This window comes from Pithys albifrons, chromosome 3 (assembly GCF_047495875.1).
Source record: "Pithys albifrons albifrons isolate INPA30051 chromosome 3, PitAlb_v1, whole genome shotgun sequence".
Lineage (NCBI taxonomy): Eukaryota > Metazoa > Chordata > Aves > Passeriformes > Thamnophilidae > Pithys > Pithys albifrons.
In genome coordinates this window covers 39,136,899-39,155,457 of record NC_092460.1, presented here as the reverse complement: position 1 = coordinate 39,155,457, position 18,559 = coordinate 39,136,899, and the positions used below count along the sequence as shown (strand labels likewise).

Below are 18,559 nucleotides of genomic sequence, written 5' to 3'. Positions count from 1 at the left end.
TAGCAACATCAAGTCATTATTTTAATTACGACTTCCGGAGTTCTGTTTATGTCCATCCAAAGTCTAGGAAGTGCAAAGGAAAACTGAGTTGCCCTTTGCTGCAGAGAGGATTTTATCAGGTGCTGGTGTGTCCTGAGTACCTAAGAAAACTTTATGGAGAAAAACAACCTTATGGGGCTTGGGGTTTCTGAAAACACTTTACTCTTGACAGTCCTGTACAAGACATGCCACTGCAAAACAGAAGTTGCTACATATGCTGGCTCATATGCCAATCCTTCTGCAAGCACTGACAGAGCTAATTAAGGAAACAAATTTCCCTTTGTGTACATACTAGAACAAAACTGCCTTTGGAATACAGCCAGGCACAACTCCAGGCACCACCCATACCATTCTCTGAGTCAAAGAGCAGTTACTTCCTCAGTAATTTTGGTTTCATGGCTGTTCAAAAATATTTGGATTACGCAGATATACTATTTCAAATGAGAATTTTAAACATTATCCTTTTTATCCCTGAATAAAGGAACAACCTGGTAACAGCTGAAATTTTCCCCATATTGAGCTTCTGCTAAAACTTCACATTAATACGAATCTAAAAGGAAGGACCACTAAATAACCAGGTCAGTAAGTGCAAAATTGGGATTAGAGGACAAGCATTTTCAGTCTTAGCTACAGCTCTGGCAAATTCTTGTAGGAAATAAAAAGCTGCATTAAACTCAGTCTCCCATCATATGAAACCAATCTTGACCTCAGAAGAATCCTTCCAAAACTGACGTTTTGGAAGTGGGAATATGTCCACTCTTTGGCTGTATGTAAACACAAAACAGACAATGAGAAACCCTAGCAGCGAGTGAAGTCAAGCCACAGAGAATGCTGCAGCAATCAATTCCCTTCAGTTTTCTATGTCCTTATTCTTACATTGTTTCCTCTCAACGAGCTGCTGGCAGGGTCACATGTTTGGTTCTTTCACAGGTATGCAGAATCCTTAACTCTCTATGCCTTTTCCAGAAAATGACTCTCTCTTAAGCTGAAAACTTAGTAAACCAGGAAGGTACAATAAAGGAGAGTTACTTGTCATTTCAAGTTGCTATTTTTAAGTGGTTTTGGTTTTGTTTTTTGTGACAAGGCAATAAAAGCTGCTTGTGTTTCCAATGTTTCAAATTAATTCCTTTCAAATACAAATTATCAAGTATAAGCTAAACATGCTTATAATTTTGTCCTCTGTGCTGCATAGCAGGGAGCTCTGGGTGCTAAAACTTTTTTTTTTTTAACTTTGAAAGGCCTGGGTAGATTCAAAAGAGAACTCAGAAGGCCTCAAAACACCATAACTCAGTCCACTCCTGTTTAAGCTACATACTCACCAGCTCTCACAGCAACTCTCATAATTCTTCTTTCCCATATGCTTTGGGATCCTCCCAAAAATTGCTAGTTCAGCTTCCCACTACCATCCCATTTTCTATCTTATTTTATTCCATTGTTTTAGGGACAGGTATTTTTCCTTAGAGTATTTGTTAGCCCTCATGATGACAACTGAGAACCCCACACTGTTCAGTGTGCTTCAACACCCCTCCAAAAGTTACAACTACTTAGACAACAATATCTTTATTTTACAGGTAGGGAGTACAATAGAGAAAAATCTGAGTGACATTTGAAAAGCATTTAGGAAGTTTAAGGCTCTTAACTTTCACACTTTCAATTCATGGAACTGGGATGGGAGTTTAAGTAATTTCATTAATTTTAACATTGTTGCTCTAAGTTATATGCCTAAAGAAGTTGTGTGAGAAATCAGAATGTGGTGAAGCAGAGAGATGAACCAGGATCTCCCATGCTAAGAAAACAATGAATAAAATATTCAAGTTACCATTATGAATCCAAACATACTTTATTCAAAGAACAAGATTCATGACCAGGACAACTATTTTTACAAAAAAAAAAATCAAGCAGTAAAGAGAAAACTGATTACTACTGTGATTATTATCACCAAGTTTCCCATTTTTGGTTAAGGTTCTGAATAATTCTATATCCATATCATTAAGAAATATTAACACAGTAGCCTAATATTTCTGTAATGACCAGGTGTACCTGCAGAGTCTGCTCTCATGCTGGTATATTCAAGAGCTTCTTCACAGATTCCTTATATTGAGACATGTTACCTTCTGTTTCGCCTTCATTTTTAAGCGCAATTACAGAGTTCCTGTAATTCTTAACCGCTTCAGATGCAAGCAGCTCATCCTCAGTTACATCACTGACATTCTCTGAGGCTTTTATTCGAAGCAGTGTATCTAGGGCATTTTTCTGAGAGCGACTATTTTCCCAGATATACTCTTCCATGTCTTCCTCAGACTTCTCACTCTCCCACTTCTCAGTTTTCTGAAAGAAAACATAGTCTTAAAAACTACTAAAGGCTGAAACAAAGCTACAATAATTCAAAGAAATTTCTCTCTCAGGCCAATTCACACTTAAAAAATGATGTTCATTGTGGAAGGTATTTCTTACTCTAAAGTAAAAGGCTTGTAAATTGAGCCTGTATGAGCAGGATGAGTTTCTTTCCTCCCATGTCTCAAGTTCTTTATGGATGTGGCAGATAAAACTGGGCAAGTCAGAATGGGAAGAAAAGCTTATGGACTACACATAATAACAAAAAACCTTGTAAAAATAATGATTTTAAATAACCTTAAATGCTCAAGCTTTGGAAGCAGTTATTATTAGCTATTATGTCCCTAGCATATGATTTTGTTATGTCTACACTGGCTATAAGACATGATGTGAGTCGAGGCATACCAAGTAATCTGTGATGAAAGACATCAATCCTTCACCATTTGGGAAAGGTTTTAATTGTGACTCTTAAGGAAAAGCACCACCAACTAACCCATTTCTTCTTCCTGCAAAACAAATTGCTCCTCAAAAGAATCTCAATATACAAGGTGCTAATTTCTACCGAATTAGCATTGCAAGATTAGGCAGGATCAACACTGACAGAAAACACCATCCCCAGTGCCTGTAAATATTTGGCTTCTAGTTGTTAATAAATTTTGTCTTTGAACATTTTTTTCAGCAGGCCTTTACAGACTGTTTAAGGAATATTCCAGATGTTATAACCTGCTATTTTTGTATATTTATTTTTATTATACTTTGGTAAATATATATGCTCCAGAGATAGATTTGTATTTTTATATATGCTTATTTGTATATTTATAATTATTTAGTACTTAGTGATGTAAACTACACATATTATCCCTGTATTATTTCAACTATCCAAGAATCACAATTTGAAGTATTTTGAGTTTACTTTTGGTGTTTTTATTAAAATTGTTATCATGTCTAAATAAAACTGTATTTCTCTGGAAATAAGTTCAAAAAACCTTATAGTAAAGCCTTTACATCATATGTATTTTTTCTTTTTTAAAATCCCTTGCCAGAAAGGGCTCTTCAGTAAATTTTTAACTATGCTATGCAGAATCAAAAAACTCCATGCAACCATGGAGGGTTTTTTGAGGTTTTTTTCTTTGTGGGGTGTGGGGGTGTTGTTGGTATTGATTTTTTGTTTATTTTAGAGTATTCTGTCCACTAATCCTCAAGGCTGCTCCAGTCAAACCACAATAATTAATAACCTTTCATTAAGACCCAATACTTTTTCCCCCCTATAACCCTCTGTGCCTGGATCTCTCTATTTAAAACACTTTACCAAATGCTGCATCCTGCACCTGGTAAATGGAATCTCTTGTCTTTTGAATCTCTGAGTCCAAATGTTTAGTCAGTAGCAGCAAACACCACCATTAAAAGGTTCATTTGACTGACATTAAAACCTGGACCCAATACAACACAGAAGTGAAAGAACCTCATTCAATTTCCAGAAGAAAAAAGGAACAAAAGGGCATCCTGTAGCCTGTATTGGCAAAACATTAGTGGAACAAGTGGGTATAGTAAAGTATTCCTTGGATGTTTGACAAATACTGCAATCCAGTGTGGAGATTTACATAGTTTTCAATTAACATCATCATCCTTGTTTACATATCCCTTGCTTATCTGCATAATGACTATACGAGATCTTTTTTTCCCCAAACTCCAAAAGAATTTTAAAGCAAAAGCCTCTCCCACAGGGATAGGGTTTTTCCAGAGTAAGGGAATATGGGTATCACCCCTGGTCACTCCCTGGAGCAAACCCACGTTTGAAATTCAAACAAAAGAACAGTGTGAGGCTTTTAAACATCTCCAAGTTATAGTAGAGACAACAAGAACTAATTACAGTTATTATTTTTATCTCTTCAAGACAATCCTGCTCTGCACATATTAACTCAGAGGATTTTGGAAATGCTTGCTGATGAACTGATGAAGACCTCCCCCCTTCTTTTGAACAATACAGAGCAAGATTTTAAAGTAGATTTCAAAGAAACTCCTAAATACTTCTTTCTTGGAATCCTTCCCAGCAGAATGATTTTTCAAAATGGATTTTAAAATAAAATCTGACTACATGGCAGTGGGTGAGAGGTAAAGCAGGAAGGGATTGGACTGTAGGGGGGAGATTTCCAAATCCATTCATCAGCCCTGCTACAAGAAGCCATCACTGCACTGTTGGTGGCCATGACTCAAAATGAAATGTTACCCTACAGATATCCAGTCCAGACATACATCACCAACAGGAAACTGAGAAGAAATCAGGGTTTTGCAAACTAACTGTATCAAGTGAAACTTAAATACCTTTTCCACACAATTAATTGCAAGAGGAAAGGGGATCTAGAATTATATATGCAATTGAAAATGTACCCTGGGTAGACAATGTATAGTCCCTTAAGTACCCCAGGTATCCATCAGCTCTGAATAGTGGGAATATTACAAGTCCTGTAGTCTTGGTTTAAAATGTTATCAATTAAACTAATGAGACAATGAAATAAATTTCAAATATTAGGTCTTTGTGACCCCAAATTTTGTTATTATTTTCATCCCCTGCATATTTAAAATGTTAGTGAACAATGCAGTAAAGAGTCTTAAACATCAGAAATACAAGTGTGGCATTGTGGAACACTTTTCTAGAAGCCCAATTCAGTGAACAAAGTTGAAAACCAAAAAGTGTATTCGTTCAATGAATTCACTAGAAATGATTGCCTCGTTCTGTCACACACAAGACAGAATCTCAGTACTACCCAGTTTGGCTGAAGATGCACTCAGACGATAATTTTAACTATTTTTTCTTACTAAAACTTACAACAAGAACAAAACCAGAAAAAATAATCACCAGAAAGCTACTTTTTTATATAAGTCGAAGATCTAAATCTATGCCTAAAAGGCACAGTAATGTAATTTTTTTTTATGCCTCCTAATAGAAATACAGAGAATTTTTTAAGGTCAGAATAAGGATTTGTTTCTAAGCAAATCATTATACTACAGTTTAAGCCAGTATTTGGGGAGGTTTACAAGCCTTTATAGTGCTCAATCTAAATTGCTGAAAGACTGAATTCTAAACCAGTTCTTTGAACAGTGAAACTGCTTTTTACACGTATGTCATAAAAAAAGGTTCAATTTATATTGTAACTTTAAGTACAGAAAAAAAGGAAGCATTTTGGATCACTTTAGCAGGCACTTCACTATCAATAGGCTTGGGGGGATTTGTTCTCTCAGTTTAACTTTCACAATTTTGCTGTCATGAATACAGAGGCTTAAAATTGTCAGTTCTTTTGTGTTTCTTTTGTGAAAAACATTTTAACTAAAATTCTTCACTGATACACAGAAATCTTGGGGGCAACTAAAAACATGACTCATGTTAGTTCATTTTATTGCCAATAGTTTGAACAGTTAAAAATGTAAGACTCTTTGACAAAGACTAAGTATTTTAGTGGCTTTTTTTTTGAGGGGAAGGCAAGTTGCTTAAATTCCAAGTGTAATTTCAAACCCTGTATAGTGCAGAATAAAACCACCAATTTCTTAGTACTGCACTGAAATAAAAGATACTCAGTGTGGTACAATAATTTTAGACTTTCAGGTAATAAATGACAGTTATGCCAACATTTTCCAAATGATCAGGTACCTCCAAAGAGGAGCTGCCAAAACAATTATAAACTCTTTGGATATAAATACTGCTTTGATCTGTACTACTTAGCAACCTAAAAAGAAATATCAACAGAAATTTGTAGAGAGGCAAAACATATTTTTATCATATGAGATTGGATGCAAAAATTTTAATTGCTTGGTGTGTGGAGTAAATTAAAATATATTCTTCTGAATAAGCAGAGCATTATTTTCTAGGACACAGAAATGGCACAGGACAGGTAGGACCTCTAGAGGGTCAAAGAAAATCAGGAGAAACTGTGAGGACCAAACATTTCAGTAAGGTAGAAATGTAGAACAGAAAAGGAGAACAAGCAGAGAAGACAAAACAGAACTTTGCCTAAAAAGCAGCATTCCATGCAAGAGATGCTCTCATATTTAATAATACTCTCAAACCTAATTTCTGGTTCTGTCAACAACTCAAGAGTCCTCAGCAGTTGCCCAAATTGCCTCTTCCACAAATGAGGACACCACCTCCATTTCTCTGGAGTGGCTGTAGCATTTTCTAAAAATTCAGGCTTCTGTAAGGGTAATTTTTAAGGTATTTATCTGTTTGTTTTCTGAATGGTGATCAGATTCGGATCTCACCAAGAAAGATCAGTGATATTAAGAGTCCAAATCTTTGATGATTTTCTGTTCATTTTTTTGTTTATGCCCCCTAAGACTTCATTTCACTCCAACAAACAGACTGAAATTAACCAGCTACAAAAATTACATTTATGCATCAAAAAGAGGCCTTGTTTCTCCAGCAACCTAAAAATACGGAGCTTAAACACAAGATATTGCAAAAAGCCTTACTACAGTCTGAAATGGTACAGAGACACTTTTTAATTCAACCTTTTGCTGGAATGCTCATCCTTTGTGGCAAAAGAGGCACAAAAAAAATGTAACCTTCTTCCACTACAATACACATTTCCTGTCAGAAAAACTTTCCTTTTAATTCTAAATGTTTGAATACATATCGTCAGAGAAAATTTATTAAATTTAACATCTATTATGCCACTTGAGCTTTATCTTTTCTGTTTCACATTAATGATGAAGACTCTCTCCAGTTGTCAGATTCTGAGCATTGGTGAGCACACAGTGAAATGGAATACCTGGTTCAAAACAAAGTTAATATTACAACATTTAGAGCCCACCTTTACTTCAGCCTCAGTTTTCATTACTTAAACCATAAATTATGATGACACACTGAGAAAGAGGCCTGTTCTAAGAAGGAAGGGCACAATTGCATCACAATTCTAAGATCTCCTACTATGAAACTGCAGAATTCTACTGTTACTAAGTGTTACTGGCACAACCTGAAGTGACAAAAATTACATTTATTTGCAATGGCCTAAAATGACTGTAGTTGAAAAAAAGGAAGTCTAAAGAAAAGCTATAAAATGGCTCTGCTGTCACTCTGTCCAGTTTTCATTTTTTTCCTTCCCTCACCTTTCTGTTTCAGCTTCCCTGCCCTTTCATTCCAAGTGCTATTGGCATCTACAAGGCAAGTACAGAGCAGAGAGATGCATCCAGAAGCCCTGTTGGCTATTATTGTTCATATTAAGAAGCCACTTTCCACCTATCCTACTGCTACATTCATTCCTCCTTATTGTTCTTCTTAACTCTCAAATCTTTTATCAGATTTCCATAACCACACTACTGCCGATAGTCAGATTAGAAAGAAGTATTGGAGAATAGAAAATCCAAGGGCAACTATTAACTACTCTTTTAAGATCCCAGATCTGTAGTGCAGGACTAAAATCCATCCTCTCGCATTTGTGTATGTTGAAACATCATGTGAAATTGGAGCAAAACAATTGAATTATTCTGCATGCTTTTCTTTACTGGAAAATTGACTTCCTGCTCAATTTCCTTCTCCTTCCTGCTTTCAGCTCATAACAGAACTGGACTTTTGGGTGATAAAGTATTAATCCATGCTGAGTGCGAAGAAATCAGTCCATGATTCTTTTAACCACTCGAGGGCAGCAAACTCCTACTCTTTGAATGATTTAATACCATGAAAATAGATCCAGTTTTCGAGCAATGTTACAACCCTCAAGAAGTACCATCATTTACAGGAAGCAGAATTACAACTGGTTAAGCTGGTGTTTAATCTCTACCTAAAATATCTCACCCTTTCACTGATTAATTCAATCCAGGCACAGTCTGGGGGGATAATTTGAAAGGAATCACAAAAGAAGACAAAGAAGATAAATTCAATTCTTACCACTTGGTGCAAGTCAGTTATTTAATTAATACATTCTGAAAGCTACTAAAACACAAGTATTTTATTAAAAACCTGGAAAGTAATATATAGGAAGCAAAATATCTCCAAGTATTTCAGTGTAAGAAAATAAATGAACATTCTTAAGTTTTAAAATCTGATTGTTTTAAAGATAACTGAACTCATGGGTGTGATATCTCGTGGTTTGTAACTGCAATAAAAAATTATGCACCACTGGTATAATTACACTTAAAGTTACATTTCCTGATGTATATCTGCATATAATTCTTCCTTTTATATGTGCTTACCAATTCACAAAATACAGTACTCCAGTTATTAACATAAATTACAGAGTTCTGCCACATTTAGAGAGATATTAGGCAATGTTTTCAGGACTGAGGGTGAGTTACAGGCATCCAGCTTCCCTTCACTTAGCAAGAATGAAACACTGCCCTCATATTTTTATTCAATTACTTAAGAGACATGCAGTAACACACAGTGTGACACTACTCTGCTGTGACAGTCATCAAATCTTACAATTAGTTCTACAAACAACAGGACTGATGTTACTGTCTAACTGGCAGGCCAGTCCCCATTCATCTCCCTCCCATAACAAAGGTCATACAAATCAAAATAAACCACACATTGTTTGCTTATGGTTTACAAAACTACCTTTCAGCAAGTTATTAAAAGGCATTACCAATGACCATGGGGAAAAAAAAAACATGCCACAAAGCAAAACACGTCACACAAAACACAAAACCATGTCTCAGGAAAGCATTAATTTTTCAAGGAAATCAAAGACAATTACAACTGATTGATGAACTCATCAAATATTAATATGGAGGTTGGAAGGTAATAAAAGGGCAAGAGACTTGTGCATATTCAACACACAGAGAACACTCTCATAACAGTATCATGTAGCCCTGTCTGCCATCTCTAATTAATGCCAGAGCACAGCACAGACGCGCTGTTTGTCTGAAATTACTAAAGTGAGCAGTGTCTAACTCTCTTGTCATTGCTTAATACTGATGTGCCACTAATTTAAGATTTGTAATGCAATGTAATGCTGTTGGGGAGAAGAACATCCATGTGTACAAGGCACCTGAAATGTAGAGTAAATGTTAACTTTCACAAGAGATTTAATTTGATGCACTCTACAGCTACAAAATGCATCCTTCAAGGAAACTCTCACTGAAAGGGAAATATTGTTCATCCTCCTTAGTATGTTTTTAACATCATCACTGCAATGATCAAAATCAAGAACACTTAAACTCATAAAAATACAGCATAATGGAGATTTAAACACTATAGAACCGAGAACAGAAAGTACAAGTTTTAATAGTGAATCATGTACAACTTATATAAAAGAATTCATCTATGGAAAAAGGGTGATGATGAAGTATTTCACTGACTGTCTCAAACAATGTGACTACTAACACAGTAAACTCGATTTTAAGTTATTCAAAACATTACTATGGATTTTCAACAATAATTTTATTTCAGACTACAAACTTGCTTTCCAGAAAAAATGCCTGTAAAATGGTTGAAAAAGGCAATACTTATAACCTACATAATTAACCACAAAAATACAGGCCTGAAGAGTTCACTGTGAAAGGAAGATCTGTAGTCTAAAGATATCTTATTATACTTAAAGGCCTACTTAAAAATTGTAGTAAATTAATAATAAATTGGAATACTATCTTTCATGCATTTGCATTGGACATTTGACATGTAAAACCACTTAACAAAACGAACTACTGGGAAAAATTCCAAATACATCATATCCTGAACAATTATAGAAAAGTTTACATTACACTTGATTTTAATCCATAGAGTAATGGATTTTTTTTTATATTTTTCAGGACACTAATTCTGATGCAATGAAATGCTAAAACTAACAGGAGGTGGGGAGGACGTCCCTTTGCTGAGCAAGAGAGAGCTCAGAAAAGCAGTCAGCTTGAGGCAAGATATGTGTGAGCATTTAAGAAGCAGAACACTTCCAAATTACAGCCATTGTTTTCTGCAGCCCAGGGAGAGACCATGAAAAGACATTTTAAGCAACAGATACAAGTCTAGAATCAGGTAAAATGTAGATACTGTCTCCTTAGTTTTCACAGCTTTCAAGACAGTAACACATCCCTCTGCTTCTCTGGAATAGACTTGGGGTTGTCTTTAAACGTGGTCACTGTTAAAGTGCACATATAACAGGAGATAATCACAGAGCACAGCATTTCTCTGGCTGCATTAACTTCATATTTGAGTATGATGCCAAATTAAAGGTACATTTAGGAATCCTGAAAATGAGTATGTTTTCTGGTAGGCTCAGGGTCAGTTTTAGGCTACTGGTTGAGAGGAGCAAAGTATTGAGAAAGAACCTCTTACTAAGGTCAAAACCAAGTGAACTTAAAAGAGACAAACTGTTTACAAACAACAGAACAGCACCTGTGAAGATAGAGAAATGCACCCTTGAATGCAGAATGAACATGCCTGGAGAAGAGGAGGCTCAGAGGTGACCTCATCACTGTCTATAACTACCTGAAGGGAAGTTATAGCCAGGTGGGGGCTGGTCTCTTCTCCCAGGCACTCAGCAATAGAACAAGGGGGCACGGGCTTAAGCTCTGCCAGGGGAAATTTAAGTTGGATATCAGAAAAAAATTTTTTACAGAGAGAGTAATCAGGCATTGGAATGGGCTGCCCGGAGAGGTGGTGGATTCACCATCCCTAGAGATCTTTAAATGCAGATTGGACGTGGCGCTGGGTGCCATGATCTAGTAAATGAACTAGAGTTGGACCAAGGGTTGGACTCGATGATCTTGGAGGTCTTTTCCAACCCAATCGATTCTATGATTCTATGATTCTATGATCAAACATATGCAACTTACCTTGGTTGAATTTGAAGAAAAGTGAGGTGAAAGAGGGAAAGAATTGTAAGATAATTCAGTTTAAGTTACGATAGAGAGCACATGCACATTAGACAGCGTGAGCTACTCACAACTGCTTACCCAAGATTCATGGTACAGAACTGTGAGCAGGTGCATGCCATAATCATAGTTCTGTCTTCTTAGGGGACACCTGAAAATTCAGAAACAGAGCTAGTCTTTTGGAACAAGATGTTAAAAATCTCCATCAAACTTTCTAAATTGGAGCATAGAGAATCTTAGGGAAAGGTGTGTTTGATTCACAGGCATTTCTGAATTCCACCCAACCAAGAATAGTATCTTGGAGGTGTGAGTATTAAGAACATGGGAGAAAGGGCAACTGAGTCAGCAGGAAAATCTACAAAATCCAAGAATTTACAAATCTTCAGGAAACCTTAAAAACTTCTTTCCCCTCTGTGCCAAAGTGGAATCCAACATACCTCAGTCTGAACTCCTTTAAAACCTGATTTTAACAGTTAATAACAGGAGTGGTGTTAAATTTAAGTGCTATTTTAGCCTTAAAAATATAGTAATTCACCAAGATAATAACTGGTATTACTGGAAAACACCCAGCCCTTTCTATACAGTGATCATGGGTACAAGCATTTTTGTTTCCTTCTTGTAACTGTTACCTGTCTGTGACAATTGTGAGCACATCTGTCTCCCGACAGTACCGCTCTCCCACAAGCTTAACGAGCTTCTTCTTTGCATGGTCATCCAAATTCAGGTTAGAAAGTTTAACCTTCAAGTACAAGAGAAAACAACTTTAATTCCTTGGATAAATCCAACCTCAGTATCTCTCTGGAAATATTTGAGACAATTTTGCATATCTGCCAAGAATTACAAGGACAGCTACAAGATGAATTTGCAGAATTTCTTCTGATTGTATCATGTCAGAAGTCTTAACATAAGGCAAGAATTCAGACAATATAAACATGCATAATAAGCATCCATATAATGCCTTACAAATCCCAAGGCCAGTTAACATTAATGGATAGATTTGGACAGGATCTCACAGATGTGATTATCTGTGTGTCATTTTGTATTTTCCCTAACAGGTGGAGACTTTCAGATGAAATGAGCTAAAACTGATCAAAGTTGCCATGATTAGATGTCATACAGATGTTATGAGCATGTGGTATCAGGTACTATTTTAACTTCTGTGCTGACACAGTAAGAACACAACTATCACTGACTTCACTGCTGTTGCTGCTCTGAAGATTGACTCAAATCTCATCTCAAAAGGCACGTTCAAAACCCACAGCACAATCCCAACTTTATCACCACATGGACAGGCAAGCACTAGAACAGGTTGCTCAGCAATCTCGAGCCCTGAAGGGTTTCAAAGCCCAGCTGGATTAAGTGCCAAGTAATCTGGTCTGATCTCACACTTAGATTTAAGCAACAGGACAGGCTGAAAATCTCCTGAGCTCCCTTCTAACCTCAAATATGCCATGATTCTATGCCGAGAAGGCAGCTGTTCCTAATCCATAGACACTGATGCATGGAGGCCTGACAACTCAATAATTATAAATAGCACTACATTCATATGCATCTTTCAATACCTGTGCACTTCCAGGGTCAAAAAATTGGCAATGAGACGAGAAAAAAGGCACTTAGAACCTTTTTTTACAAGGATACTCTTCTGAAAAAAGTAGACTATTTTGCTTATATCAGAGCTTACTTAAATACATATCCATAACCTTATGATCTCAGTTCTAACATTCTGCAAAATACCTCAGGAAATCCATTGCTTTTTATTCAGATGTTGAGGAAACCATTTCCTTCACTTCCTTACAGCAAATCATACCTGCATGTTCTGAAAAGAAAAATAAGCATCTAGGTCTTTTAAGACAAAGGTTGCTTACCAAAAATACTACTTACTCTTAAAGTCACCACTCTAGCTTTGGGATTGCGAATAGATGTCCCTGAAGAAACATAATCTACTGTTTCGATTTCAATAGGGAAATGCTTTTCACATTTCTCATCACTGTCCAGAGCACTTGGCCATTCAGTGCAGAAATCTGTGTAACAAAGAGAAAACACTACAAGTAATACCTGTTTGGTGTATTCGATTGGTTGGCTGGGTTTTTTCTCTAAATTTATTGCAATCTATCTTTTTCCTGGGTTTAATTCTCTTTGTACTGGGTTCCCCAAAACAGGGTAACTCTAGATGCCAAACAGAAACACAGAATGGTTTGGTTTGTAAGTGACCCTCAAAAACTACAGAGTTCAACTCCCTGGCATGGGCAGGGGCATCTTTCACCAGATTTGGCTGCTCAGAGCCCCGTCCAACCTGACCCTGAAGACTTTCAAGGATGGGGCATCCAGAGTTTCTCTGGGCAAGCTCTTTCAGTGTCTCACCATACTCATCACAAAGAAATGTTTCCTTTGCCTAACCTCCTCATTAGGTTCCCCTTACTCGCTTGCTAGTAGGCAGAGATTCTTTTGGTCTTCAGTAGATCCTGTATTTCCCCAGCAGATGTTGTTCTCAGAGAGAGTGTCACGTATTTATAGCTTTTTGGTCATTAAATGCAGTTCAGAATGGTAACTGACTGAACCCTGGTTCAATCACAGAGAGTCTTCTGAGAATTCTGTCCCATTCATCATTAACGTTTCTCAAGGCACTAAACTATCAACTTGTCAGTACAAGCAGGGCATCATTGAAGAGTAAAGTTCCAGTCTCAGTGGGGTGCTGAAAAGCTCCTAAGATACATCAGCCAAGAACCTGGATGACTCCAGGCAGCACCAATAAAGCAGACAGTAATGGCCAGAGTGTGACAATTAACCAGCTTCCCAAGTGTACCATGTCTCACCTTCTACTTGATCACACAGGTTTACACTCTCACCTTTAAGAGCTGCACAGTGCTTCTTAATTGCAGGAGGAGTAAGATGCAAAAAATTGGGAATCTGAAACAGACACATTAACAGTTACTACAGTAATAACTTTTTGTCTGTTCCTAAGTAAATGGATGTAGACTGAAATCTGATTACACTTCTCACATTTCTTAAGGTAAGACAACATGTGGAATAAGACATTCAGGTAAGTACCTAAGTCTGATGCATGATCATCCTAAATACGTCTCCTGATTTCATTTGATACTTTACATTTGTTACCATTCCATTTAGAAACTAAAGAGGATCATCCTATTTAATAACAGAAAACAGTCTCCAATAAAAATATTCCAATCAAAGCAGTGCAGCTTTAGTGAAAACTAATTTTAAAATGACCATCCCACCTATGACACGTGTCTTACCTTAATAAGTTCTAAGTTGCCCTCTTTGGGTGGAGGTACTCCCCTCTTCACTGGGTAACCCATTCGGATTGGGAGAGGCACAGAGGCAGGTTTAAAGGCAGCTGCTGTTGGATAAACACTGCTCCAGTCCTGATCAACAGCCATCCTCTCAGTTCTGGGAGGTGCAGACTAATCAGTGGAAAAGAATACAAGCAAATGTGAGATACACTGGCTTGTAAGACAAAGCAGAATCAACACACAAAACGTGATTTCAGGAATCAATTCCCACAGCTAGAAATTTCAAGACACCTTTAGAGCAAAAGGCAGTGCTGTTTGTATAGGAATTTTTAAAAGAGAGTCTCTCCAGTCTTGACTACCAAGCCTTTCCCAATCCTCCATCGCACTTCATTTCAGAAAGCCTTAGAAAGAAGAACTTGCCATCTTCCTGCCTTGGAATAATTCAGCAGAGGAAGAAGGGAGAAACAAACCAATATGGAATTGCGAACTCTGTTTCCTAAATGGCTTGAGCACATAGTGGGGGGTAAGATGATATGTTTTTAAATATGGAATTCTTAAAGTGTGAACCAGTTCATAATAAAAGAAACAGATTTTATTAGCTGAAATTTCTTGCTACAAGAATTTCAGTATAGAAACAAGGCAGAATTGCATATTGCAGAAGTAGGTTACATCCTCCAATAACTGACCAAAGTTTCAGTCAAATGCTTTTAAAAAACCCACCAAGATAAGCCAAAAAATGAAAAAGTCACTGTTTCTTTTCCCAAAACCTTAGTTTTTAATTTAGAGAAGTACAAGACAAATGGATATATGCAGTCAGCTTGTCTGACTGCTCTGGTGTATCATCAAATCTACTCTTCAAATTTAAAACAAAAATTTAATGTATCCCAGGTCTAATTTTACTATTTGCCTTCAAAACATCATAAGCTGTAATATAAAACTTTCAAAATGTACGTGTGGATGACATAAGAAAATTCTCAGTTATTAAATGTCCAGATACCTGTTTCAAATCCACTGTGCAAGTACAATTTCACTGATGCACAAGATCACCTTTTTTAATTACACCAGAAAGAAACCACCACAGACTGAAAACAACATGAAAATGTCTGGTTTATTGAAAATGCATCTTTAAGTTACTTTTCAGACCTGCAGTACATGGTGTCAATTCAAGGTAACTATTAGCTTGCTGTTATGTTTTGGCTTGAGAGCACAGACTGAAAAGAGCTGAGAGTCACAAAATGGGGGTGCTGGTCTGGAAGAGTCACAGGGGATTATTTCCCCATGGTCTGACTGCAACAGGGTTCCCTGTTATGGCACACAGCTCAGAAACTGTCTCAAACAATAGAGTTAGCCACAAATCATTTCAGTACTTACTGATCTTACAGACTGTGGTGTTCTGCCTCTTCTCCTTATTGAAGCTGAAAGAAAAACAATAACAATCCACATTTTAAATACAATTTTTTATATAGTGGGCGGGGGGGAATGCAACATAATCTATGCTTTTTTTTGCCTTTGCACCAATATCCATTAATACTCCCCAGTCTTACATAGAAGAAGGGGAAGACCAGGTACTCAGACTGCAGATTGCTCATTTGTTTTTTGAAACATTAGATAAAAAAGATCTTGGAGGAGATGAGTGAAAATAAACTTTCACTTTCATCTCTGTGCTCCCTCTTTCCCACATGGCTGTTCAGTCACAATTCACCCTCCACAACCAGCACAAGATGGATAAACCTAAGAGTTAATATTTCCAAAAGGAGAATCCCATCCCTTCCTTCTGATGGCCCTGTTTCACATCCTCTTCCATGCCAGACTCCAGCTCAGCTAAGCTCTGTATGAAAAGTTTCCACAAGGAGTTGTTCCTTTTCTTGAGCTGGGGATTGGGAACACGTGAAACCAGCTTACTGAGCAGTCCCAGCGAAGGTGTAACAGGAAGTGTGAGAGTTTAACTCCTTTTGGCCACTCTCTGGTTTTACTTTACAGCCAACTGATACCACTTGGAGCATGATGAAGGACTCCTAGGGGTGCATGAAGATACCAAATACCACTGGATTTTCAAATTAAATAGAAACGTTCCCTTGCTTATCTCCATTTCCTCCCTCTCCTCAACCTCTCAAACACTTCAAACACCACTCTCCAAAAAACATCATAAAGATGTGGCCTCAGGCAGATGAAGGTGAACCCGATGACATTTATTTTCAAGTGTCTGGTTTGAGCTCTGAGATTTTATTTTTTTGTATATAATTAGCAACCCACCCACGTTTAATGGGATTTAGGAGCAGATGTTTGGATTTTTCCCTCATTTTCATGTCTTACAAACCCAGACCGAAAAACCTTGCGAATTTCATAGTTCTTCTGTTTTCCTTATCTGAGTATTTTATGGACCCAATTCTGCTCATCCTCTTCTCGCTACATAAACATTTAAATCGAAAGATACATCCAGGGTTCTACAAGTTAATACACAGCATTCATTTAAGCGTTCTGCGTGGTGCTTTCCCACACAGCCACACTTCACACCAATCTCAGTACTTGTTACGAACATCCATAAATTCATGCCAGGAGCCCTTTAACTCCTGCAGGCCCGAACATCGGACATCACTTAGAAGGCTCTTCCAGAGAACAGGCCTGGTCTCGCAGTACACATCGCTCGGCGAACGACGACATTCCCTTTCGGAATAACCTAAACCAGACACCGCTCCACTGCAGCCCCGCCACTTGTGCCCTCCCTCCCTCCCCACACCCGCGGGCTCCCCGCGCTCACCTTCCCGCTGCTGCGGCCCTTCCCTGTCGCTCACCGCGGGCACCGAAGAGTAAGCGGCGCGGCCCCAGCAAGGCGCGGCTGGGACGCCCCCAGGTCCGGGCCGGCAGCACAGCCCTGCCCGGGACAGCCCGGCCAGGGACAGCCCTTCCCCGCACCACAGCCCGGCCCGGCCCCACAGCCCGGCCCGCGCCGCCATTGCGGCCCCGCAGCGTCTCCCGCAGCCCCGCCCGCCCGACGGCGGCCGGCCCGGCCCGGCCCCGGCACAGGCGAAGCGGCAACAGTGGCTCCGCCCTCACGGAGCGCAGCGAGGCGGGACCCGCCGGGCTCGCTCTTCCCGAAGGGAGGAGTCTGGAACTCCGCGAGTGTGGGACATGCGGAGTTTGCAGGGCTGGACCTACATATCGTAGAGTCATAGACTCGATTGGGTTGGGAAAGACCTCCGAGATCATGAAGTCCAACCCTTGGTCCAACTCCAGTCCGTTTACCAGATCATGGCACTCAGTGCCACATCCAGTCTCAGTTTAAAAACCTCCAAGGATGATGAATCCACCACCTCTCTGGGCAGGCCATTCCAATGCCTGATTACTCTCTCTGGAAAGAATTTTTTTCTGATCTCCAACTTAAATTTCCCCTTGTTTGAGCCCGCTCCCCCTTGTTCTGTTGGTGACTGCCTAACTGCACCCCAATGCCACCGTGTGCCTGAGGGCGTTGTCCAAACACTCCCTGATCCCTTTCAGGTTGGTGCTGTGCCCACTGCTCTGAGGAGGCTGTTCAGTGCCCAACTACCCTCTGGGGGAAGAACCTTTTCCCCATGTCCAACCTAACCCTGCCTTGCCGCAGCTCCAGCTGTTCCCTCGGGTCTGTCCCTGGTCCCCCCAGAGCAGAGATCGGTGCCTGCCCCTCCTCTGCCCCTCCTGAGGAAGCTGCAGATGCTGTGAGGGCTCCCCTCAGTCTCCAGTTTATTTTGTGGGGGGTTTCTTTTTGTTTTCCCACCCAGACCTGAAGAGAAGGAGGCCTGGTGAAAACACCCGTGCAATACTGTTCAGAACAGGAGATCTACACATCTTGAGAAGAAAAGTTTAAGTCAGTGTAGCTGTAAATTAAAACAGTATCACCAGTAAAATTTGACACAATCCTAAAAAATCTATATTTCTGAAAACTAGTGATCAAAACCTTCTGCTGAGAGTTTGCTGATATTATTCTCCCTCATGCTGTTCAACCAGAGGCTCCTGTCTCTTTCACATTCACTTCTTCCCACAGGATCCTTCACCTCCCTTTTTTGTTGCAGAGCAAATTGAATCATGCTGGACTACATCTGAAATGTGCTGAAAAACTCACTGAACGACTATGGACTATGCCTGTGCAGAAAATAAGCTGT

General features: G+C 38.8%; 1 protein-coding gene across 1 annotated transcript; it reads right to left on the bottom strand.

Moving 5' to 3' along the window:
- Positions 1 to 1,854: 1,854 nt before the first annotated feature.
- MRPS35 (mitochondrial ribosomal protein S35) lies at positions 1,855 to 17,429 on the bottom strand. Its single transcript, XM_071551442.1, has 8 exons — positions 17,182 to 17,429; positions 15,795 to 15,838; positions 14,427 to 14,594; positions 14,019 to 14,079; positions 13,054 to 13,193; positions 11,802 to 11,911; positions 11,254 to 11,323; positions 1,855 to 2,367 (listed from the first exon to the last, which is right to left on the bottom strand). Exons 1-8 carry the CDS (start codon positions 17,375 to 17,377, stop codon positions 2,095 to 2,097), a joined length of 1,062 nt encoding a protein of 353 aa, XP_071407543.1. The 5' UTR covers positions 17,378 to 17,429; the 3' UTR covers positions 1,855 to 2,094.
- Between the last annotated feature and the right edge of the window lie 1,130 nt (positions 17,430 to 18,559).